The following is a 9577-nucleotide window of genomic DNA, read 5'->3' on the forward strand; positions in this document are numbered from 1 at the left end:
GTTACTGGTTTAAGTTTAAGGCTGTTGTCTCCTGTTGCGGTTAAACATCATAGTTGTTTTCACTTTCTACTGCCTGCTACAGACCGAACCCTTCCAGAAACCTGTCTCTCTGGAACAGCACCCAGATTATGCTGAGTATATTTTTCACGCGATGGATCTTTGCACACTAGAGAAGGTAAAACACGAGTCTTATGCTTCTAGCGGATTCAAAAGTTACTTTATTTATTGACCCACCAATACATTTCCAATCAGGCCTTTTCTTCTTCTTTGTACTTAAGAACATAAAAAAGAAGATGTATGGATGTACAGAGGCCTTCTTGGCAGATGCCAAATGGATTTTACACAACTGCATAATATACAATGGAGGTAAGATACTTTTTTTTGCTTTTTGGTGATGATTTCATTATTCCATTTGATTAACACGATCTATCTCCTTTCTCTAGGCAATCACAAACTCACAGCAACGGCTAAAGTTATAGTCAAAATCTGTGAACACGAAGTAAGCATTTATATATATATATCAGGTGAATAATGGGACTGAAGCTGCCATCTTAATACTGAGTGAATCCTTTCATTATTTACTTGCAGATGAACGAGATTGAAGTTTGTCCTGAGTGCTATTTGTCAGCATGCCAAAAGAGGGACAATTGGTTCTGTGAGCCGTGTGTAAGTCCACACACTTTTTTTTAGTTTTACTCAAAGTACTACCTGAGCTTCATTATTTATTCATACTCTCACTTTTTTTATATTTGCAGAGTAACCCCCATCCTCTCGTCTGGGCTAAACTGAAAGGATTTCCGTTTTGGCCCGCCAAAGCTTTACGAGACAAAGACGGACAGGTGGACGCTCGCTTTTTCGGACAACACGACAGGTACCGTCCTCATGCTTTGGTTTGCCTTTAAAGGAGTATATGTATTTAAATTGTATGGTTTGGGCTGTTAAACAGGAAGCCTTTTACTTTGAAACCTTTTCCTCTAGGGCGTGGGTCCCTTTGAACAATTGCTACCTCATGTCCAAAGAGATTCCCTTTTCTGTGAAAAAGACCAAGAGCATCTTCAACAGCGCCATGCAAGAGATGGAGGTCTACGTGGAGAACATGAGGAAGAAGATTGGTGTTTTCAACTACGCCCCCTTCAGGACACCCTACACCCCCGACAACAACTTCCAGATGCTGCTGGATCCCTCCAACCCGTCGTCCACCTCGGTCAAACCCGAGAAACAGGAGAAGATCAAGATGAACTTTGACATGACCATGTCTCCCAAGGTTCCCCTGGTCAGGAGCCTAGGGTCCGGCCCGGGTATGGCTGGAGGCACAGCGGCCCGGAGGATCTCCGTCAGTGACCTGCCGCGCTCCCCCATGAGCACCAACTCCTCCGCCCACACGTGTTCCGACGGCGAGCAGGAGTCGGCAGACAAGCCCCCGACCAAAGGCCCGGGCCACCAGTATAGCACTGGGGAGGAGTCCATGGACTGCACAGGTATCTCCTAATGTGTACAGTGGGGCAAAAAAGTATTTAGTCAGCCACCAATTGTGCAAGTTCTCCCAATTAAAAAGACGAGAGAGGCCTGTAATTTTCATCATAGGTAAACCTCAGCTATGAGAGACAAAATGAAAAAAAAAAATCCAGAAAATCACATTGTCTGATTTTTTAAGAATTTATTTGCAAATTATGGTGGAAAATAAGTGTTTGGTCAACTACAAACCAGCAAGATTTCTGGCTGTCACAGACCTGTAACTTCTTTTTTAAGAGGCTCCTCTGTCCTCCACTTATTACCTGTATTAATGGCACCTGTTTGAACTCCTTATCAGTATAAAAGACACCTGTCCACAACCTCAAACAGTCACACTCCAAACTCCACTATGGCCAAGACCAAAGAGCTGTCAAAGGACACCAGAAACACAATTGTAGACCTGCACCAGGCTGGGAAGTCTGAATCTGCAGTAGGTAAGCAGCTTGGTGTGAAGAAATCAACTGTGGGAGCAATTATTAGGAAATGGAATACATACAAGACCACTGATAATCTCCCTCGATCTGGGGCTCCACGCAAGATCTCACCCTGTGGGGTCAAAATGATCACAAGAACGGTGAACAAAAATCCCAGAACCACACGGGGGGACCTAGTGAATGACCTCCAGAGAGCTGGGACCAAAGTAACAAAGGCTACCATCACTAACACACTACGCCGCCAGGGACTCAAATCCTGCAGTGCCAGACGTGTCCCCCTGCTAAAGCCAGTGCATGTCCGGGCCCGTTTGAAGTTTGCTGGAGAGCATTTGGATGATCCAGAACAGGATTGGGAGAATGTCATATGGTCAGATGAAACCAAAATAGAACTTTTTGGTAAAAACTCAACTCGTCGTGTTTGGAGGAGAAAGAATGCTGAGTTGCATCCAAAGAACACCATACCTACAGTGAAGCATGGGGGTGGAAACATCATGCTTTGGGGCTGTTTTTCTGCCAAGGGACCAGCACGTCTGATCCGTATGACGGAAAGAATGAATGGGGCCATGTATTGTGAGATTTTGAGTGAAAACCTCCTTCCATCAGCAAGGGCACTGAAGATGAAACGTGGCTGGGTCTTTCAGCATGACAATGACCCCAAACACACCGCCCGGGCAACGAAGGAGTGGCTTCGTAAGAAGCATTTCAAGGTCCTGGAGTGGCCTAGCCAGTCTCCAGATCTCAACTCCATAGAAAATCTTTGGAGGGAGTTGAAAATCCGTGTGGCCCAAAAACATCACTGCTCTAGAGGAGATCTGCATGGAGGAATGGGCCAAAATACCAGCAGCAGTGTGTGAAAACGTTGTAAAGACTTACTGAAAACGTTTGACCTCTGTCATTGCCAACAAAGGGCATGTAACAAAGTATTGAGATTAACTTTTGTTATTGACCAAATACTTATTTTCCACCATAATTTGCAAATAAATTCTTTAAAAATCAGACAATGTGATTTTCTAGATTTTTTTTTTCATTTTGTGTCTCATAGCTGAGGTATACCAATGATGAAAATTACAGGCCTCTCTCATCTTTTTAAGTGGGAGAACTTGCACAATTGGTGGCTGACTAAATACTTTTTTGCCCCACTGTATGTTGGAAACTGGTTCAGGAACTTGGGATTCAGCTGATACTCCTTTTACATAATGATTTAGAATATTATGTATCGATTTTTTTTATAGCATCTTCGGCAAACACGCAACCCACCCCCATAAGCTCTTCCTCAGACACCTCCAAACCTTTCCGTTCTCCAGCTCCTGGCCCGCCGGTGGTTGCAAAGCAGGAGAAGCCTCTCCCCACAGCAAGTATTCTCAACCTCAACCTAGGTGACTGAGTTACACTTATTTACTCCTTACTCAAGGAAAATCCACACAGACATATTGCTAATCTCTACATTCGCTGGTTTTGATGCTAGTTTTGTTGTCGTTTGGAAAGATCGCAGCAAAGCAGAGATGGACCTGAAGGAGTTGAGTGAGACAGTCCAGCAGAGGCAGGGAGTGACCTCAGTTCTGACCTCACCGAAGAGACAGATTAAGAGCCGTTTTCAGCTGAACTTGGATAAAACCATTGAAAGTTGCAAAGCACAGCTGGGTGAGTGTAGCCCACCCAGTGGCACTGCAATGAAGAAAGTAATACAGAGCATTATCTAAATCGAATTGGGAAGACGCTATGGAATAAAATAACTAAATGCAAACATTAATTGGCTGCATTGGAAGCAGTTTGATATTCATCTTATTTTAACCGTTTGCTTTCCAAAAGGTATAGATGAGATCTCTGAAGATGTGTATAAGGGGGTGGAGCACAGCGACTCTGAGGAATCCGAGAAATCCGACTCCAGCGACAGTGAAGATGCCAGCGATGAAGAGCGGAATCCAAAGGACGCTCCAGATGCTCCGGCCAGTGACCAAATCCCGAAGGAGCTTTCTGTTCTCAAAGTCCCCGAGCCCTCTTCCCCTCACAAAGACACTAAGAGCAGTCCTGAAAACGCAGTGGGATCAAAATCGGCCTCTGATATTTCCAGTCCCCCAGCAGCAGATGACCCACTGAAAGATAGAGCAGGCACCGACAGTGATAAAAGGAGCCCAGACAGGAATAAAGTGGCCTCGGCGTCCCCTGTGCCTCGAGAGAAGCCCCCGTTGAAAGAGGCGGTGCAGCGCTCCGTCCCAGCAGAGGACTCAGACTCTGAGAGGGAGCTGGTTATCGACCTGGGGGAGGAGCAGGCCGGAAAAGAGAAAAAGAGAGCTAGAAAGGACCACGCATTGGCTAAGTCATCTCCTGCTAAGGCAGAAGGTAAGAGTTGCCATTTCAATTTAGATTATTTCTAAAAAGAAAACTGTCAAAAAAATGTAGAAATAGCTGTTCTCAGCTGCCCTTCCATGAAATATCTGATATTTCTCCCCATGCAGGCAAAGTCCCACCGGTGGCAGTCACCCTTTCCCAAAGCCCCGCTGCTCCCTCCACCTCCTCCAGCGGTGCCCCCCAGCCTTCACCGCTCGCCATCCCTGTGACCATGGTCCCCCTCCCCGCCACCTCCCCCGTGGTCATCAGCGCCGCCCCGTTATCCACCGCCACCCTGACGGCTGCCCCGCCCGCCGCCACGCCCACGCCCACGCCCACGCTGAAGAAGCAGCGGCCCCTGCTGCCCAGAGAGACGGTGCCGGTGGTGCAGCGGGCCGTGGTGTGGAGCCCCACATCCAAGTTCCAGACCTCCTCGCAGAAGTGGCACATGCAGAAGGTCCAGCGGCAGCAGTTGAACCAGCAGCCCGCCGCCGACTCCACGCAGCCGCAGGAGGTCTCACCGGGGCCCGGCCCCGCCCTGACACATCCGGCCCCGACCCAGGCCCTGGCAGCAGCCGCCCCGCCACTGACCCCATCGCAGCCGGCGCAAAGCACTCGCTACCAAACCAGGCAGGCGGTCAAAGGTACGCGCTGCACTTTGTAATTACACGCCGTGCAGCTCTGTCCCTTGATGGATATGAATAATGATTAATGATGATATTAAATGTCCTTTATTAGGCACATCATTTGAACCAAATGCACTGGATGACCTATGGATGACTGATGTAGACCTCTGAGAAACCTTGCACTCACCATTATTATAATTATTACTATTTTTTATTCTAGCAGTTCAACAGAAAGATAGTCCATTAAGCAGTTCACCTTCGTCAGCCGTTACCCTGGTGACCAGCAGCACGGCTTCTGCGGCAATGGCGGCAGTGTCTAGCACAGCGTGCTCCTCCTCCTCAATGCCTGGAGATGTGCAGATCCCTACTGCCTCGGCTGAAGTGGCGGCAGATATTGCCAAATATACCAATAAAGTAAGTAGTGGCACTTAGGATCACCCATACAATTCTTTCAAGAAATAAGCCTGTATTTATTGTGGTTAGGATCCAGCCTAGGTTTAACCACCCAGACACAATTTTCCATGGTTTATAACCACAACATAATTACTTTAACCACTCATGAGACACATTCAAGGTAATTGATAATGGATAATAATTTAAAATATTGAAATCTGTTGTCATAACTTAAACTACCACCTATTTATTTTATGATCTATCGTTTCAGATAATGGATGCAATCAAAGGAACAATGACTGAAATCTACAATGACCTTTCCAAAAGTACCTCAGGGAATACAGTAGCAGAGGTTTGTCTGTTTCATCAGCACGCATAGGCTGAACAATACAATGTCCTTTGAAGTAACATGGCGTTTTCTCAAACCGTTGCTGTTATTTTGTTCCGACAGATACGGCGGCTAAGAATTGAATTAGAGAAACTCCAGTGGCTGCATCAGCAAGAGTTATCCGAAATGAAGCACAACCTGGGTAAGAGTTGCTTCAATTGTCATTGATCCAACCATATTGACATCAGCTGCCCATCACACTGAGTCCAATGCGCTGCATGTGCAGAGCTGACCATGGCAGAGATGAGGCAGAGTCTGGAGCAGGAGAGAGAGAGGCTGGTGGCGGAGGTGAAGAAGCAGATGGAGGTGGAGAAGCAGCAGGCGGTGGACGAAACAAAGAAGAAGCAGTGGTGTGCAAACTGCAGGAAGGAGGCCATCTTCTACTGCTGCTGGAATACCAGCTACTGCGACTACCCCTGCCAGCAGGACCACTGGCCGGAGCACATGAAGTCCTGCACGCAGTCAGGTAAAAACTGCCTGTGTGTAGTGCCACTCTAGGCCACAAGCGCACTTGTGGTCTAGAATGGGCACTGAACACAGCTTAAATGTGTAATAATAGTCAAACAATTAATTAATTGAATGTGGCGGTGCAATCACGTTTAATTGTTATAATGCGCACTAAAGGCGTTCTGCTAAATGGCTCAGATTAAATGGAGCATTTGTTGAAAAAAACAAAGGCTCTATCTGTGAGTATGATTTCAAGGTTTTTCCACTTTAGGTTCCCTAGCGTCTTAACTGATATTTTCCCATCCATCAAACATACAAATATGTTTTTTGTTTGTAGTTGTTTATTTTTATGAAAACACACATCACATGTGCTGGCCTATTCATCATTGTAGTTAATCAGTATATAACTGATTGATCCAAATAGATTAAATCATATTAATTGTATATCTGTGCTAAATGTAAACCACCATTTAGTCATTGAGCAGACACTTTTACCCAGGGCCGGCACTGACCAATTTGGCACCCTAGGCAAGATTTTTGCTGGTGCCCCCTACCCCTTTGGATCGCACAGTAAACTTGACTACTAATGTTCATACACTCAGAGAAGCTGCAAAACTTTGTCTTTGAGACTCTTTTATTTTAGATAGAAAATTAAACACACAAAAAACGTATTGCAAACCAAGTAACAAGCAATGAATCATAAATACAATATAAATAAGGTATGCACAAAATACTGCAGACGTTCGAACTTTTAATAATTAAACACTTTGCAGTAAAATAAAGTCTTGCAAAACAAGTGACAATGAATCACTCATACAATAAGGTATGCACAAAATACTGCAAAGAAATGCATGATGTTTACAAAAGGCATTCATAAGCAAAATAATAGATATGAGTTCAGATTCAAATTATTGTAAGTACAATTAAATGTAGTATGGTTTATCTAGTTTGGTTCTAACCAGAGATTAAACGAGCACTCAAGTGTGTAAAAATTGTAAAAAAAAATACAATAATATATTATTATATGAAAGATATGGGAAATGTAAGATATGCAAACCACAAACTATCATCCAAAATCAGCTTGAAAAATCAGCTGCTCCGACCATGGTAACTACGATGCATTGGATAATTTAAGGATAATACCCCCATTTTACTGTGGGTTACAAACTGTTATGGACCTATGCAGGGGCGTAGGAATGAGTTTAACATTGGGGGGGACACATATCGGAAACCTGACAGATCCGGTATAATTTTTAGGTGGGACAAATGCGCCTGTCTCCGATATTGGAGGGGACACGTCCCCTCCGTCCCCCCGGTTCCTACGCCCTTGGACCTATGTACATAGCTGACATGTTTTGATTTTCATGGAAGCGTGGGGGTTTGGATTGAGCAGCGGACCAGCTAGGTTAACAGCCGCCGTTCCTTTTCTTTTTTAAAAACAAACGCTGCATGACTAGTTAACTCCGGTTAAGTTGTTTACACGTTGCTTGGCAACGCGCTACGCCCTGACAACGGTTGGCGGACTATTTGTATTTACTAAATACTAAAACCACATTTAAAGCCACATATTGCTTCGATAAGTGAATAAATTAAATCAATAGCCATGTATTAAGCGGAGTTATGCATAGGGAACAGAGAAACAGAGAGGTTTTACAGCTCCAGAGAAATAAAGATAGAAAGGTGAACAAGAGCCCGACAAAGTGACCAGTTGGCTATATAGCCAGCCAGGCCTACATTAAAGATATACAAATTAAAGTTACTGTACCTCTGTCTTTTCCCGTTTTTCCTCCTCTTCTTTCTTTCTTTTTCTCCCCTGGGCGCCAGAGTGTTTAGGTTTCTTTGACATTGTGATGTGCAAATAGATAGCTTTCTCCTCTCCGGTCAGAATGATGTATCAAGTGGGTAATTAAGGTAACTCGCCCCTCCCAACGTCCCGATTCAGGTAGAAACTAGGGCGCTCTTTTATTTTGCATGTTATGTTATGTTGTCTAATATTTATTTCGACATAACTACTGGTACTAAGTAATATAAACATTGATGTTAAAGTTAGATGAATACAGTATGCTAAAAAAAAACTAAAAAAAAAAATTTTTTGGCGCCCCCTGCGGATGGATGCGTCCGTAGCATTCGCCTATACTGCCTATGCCCAGGGCCGGGCCTGCTTTTACTCAAAGGAACACTGATATCAGACACATGTCCTTTAGGAGCAGGTAAGGGTGAGGCATCTAAATAATGACTACAGCTAGGCTGGGGACATGTGGAACACCCCAGCCTCTACTACACTATTCTCCATTGATTCAATGTTTCTTAAATTGCATGTACAGTTTTTGTGTTAACATGTTTTTTTACGCTTGTTTGCCCTGACTCTAGCCACTGCCCCCCCGCAGGAGGTGGAGACAGAGCCTTCAACAGAGGGTTCAAACAAGAGTTCAGGACCACCCAACAGTGTCCCGGTGCCCCTCAGAGAACCCGCAGTCCCTCCTCTGTCGGATAAGGACAGCAACTTAGAGAAGAGCTCAGAGACTGTTAGTCATAACCCATCTTTCCAAACTTGACTATGTACAGCGGTAAAAAATTAACAACAAAATGCTAAAAAACATGGTCTCTTTACATTTTCCAGCTATGGGATCAACTTATAGGATTGCTTATTTGCTTCCTTTAGTTTCTTCTCTTTTTATGAACCGGTGTACACCCTGAGCTCCACGGACTCAACTCTTTTCAATGTTACCAAATGCACATAAGGACTTCATGTCCCAGTGATCCAATTGATATATTTTCCCCCACTTTTCTTTGCCAGTGTCAATAAAGTGGACAGCATAAGCAGCCTTTTGTGTAGGGAAAGAATTGATCATGTATATGAAAAAGAAGATCCAAAATCAAATGATATTGGCCACATTATTCTTTTGCTCAAAGGACTATCGAGAGGAATGTCTGTGAATTTCTGTAATATATATTTATTATGGTTCTTGTAATATTGCCTCATGTATAGTAAAGAAAAAAGTTTTTTTTTAATGTGGGAAAGCCTGTGATTTTAAAGATTGTTTTGTCATATTCTCAATGTCCTTGTTAGTTCTTGTCTCAACTCCATCTTGTAGCAGTCTGTCATTAAAGAATTAACCCCAAATGATATTGTAATTATGAAAGTACAAAGGTACAATATTTAAATTTAGAATTATATTACATTTCAGAACAATGCAGAACTGTAAATATTTTACCAATTGTTGCCTTTTTTATTTCACTATTTATTGTGATTTTTTTTCAGATCAGTCAACTTGCTTTTCATTGGAGGCACTTACAAGATTGTTGTATTATGCTGTACAGTAAATTTTATGTTGAGGAAAATAACTAAGACTCTGATGTTTTAATCGCTAAATCACCAATAAAAGAGTAGGAAAAATGACAAACACAAAAGTAAGGTTATAATCATTAATCCAGGTCCAGGCACTAAA

The 9577-nt window shown here is 43.6% G+C and overlaps 1 protein-coding gene across 8 annotated transcripts in view; it reads left to right on the forward strand.

The window, feature by feature from the left end:
- The window catches only part of zmynd8 (zinc finger, MYND-type containing 8), a 15681-nt gene extending 6217 nt beyond the window's left edge, over positions 1–9464 (forward strand). For 4 of the 8 annotated variants that reach the window (XM_079747984.1, XM_079747981.1, XM_079747982.1 and 1 more), the window contains 15 exons: positions 83–175; positions 279–366; positions 444–499; positions 589–666; positions 756–871; positions 979–1478; positions 3179–3322; positions 3432–3587; positions 3756–4286; positions 4403–4918; positions 5121–5314; positions 5565–5645; positions 5745–5823; positions 5908–6147; positions 8499–9464. In XM_079747984.1, coding sequence (XP_079604110.1) covers positions 83–175; positions 279–366; positions 444–499; positions 589–666; positions 756–871; positions 979–1478; positions 3179–3322; positions 3432–3587; positions 3756–4286; positions 4403–4918; positions 5121–5314; positions 5565–5645; positions 5745–5823; positions 5908–6147; positions 8499–8683 — 3057 coding nt within the window. In that variant the 3' untranslated portion in view covers positions 8684–9464. Of the gene's footprint in view, positions 1–82; positions 176–252; positions 367–443; positions 500–588; positions 667–755; positions 872–978; positions 1479–3178; positions 3323–3431; positions 3588–3755; positions 4287–4402; positions 4919–5120; positions 5315–5564; positions 5646–5744; positions 5824–5907; positions 6148–8498 lie in introns of those variants that run through there. The other 4 variants (XM_079747987.1, XM_079747983.1, XM_079747986.1 and 1 more) reach the window with 4 other exon arrangements.
- Positions 9465–9577: the final 113 nt, after the last annotated feature.

The sequence above is a fragment of the Pollachius pollachius genome, assembly GCF_949987615.1.
Source record: "Pollachius pollachius genome assembly, chromosome: 12".
Lineage (NCBI taxonomy): Eukaryota > Metazoa > Chordata > Actinopteri > Gadiformes > Gadidae > Pollachius > Pollachius pollachius.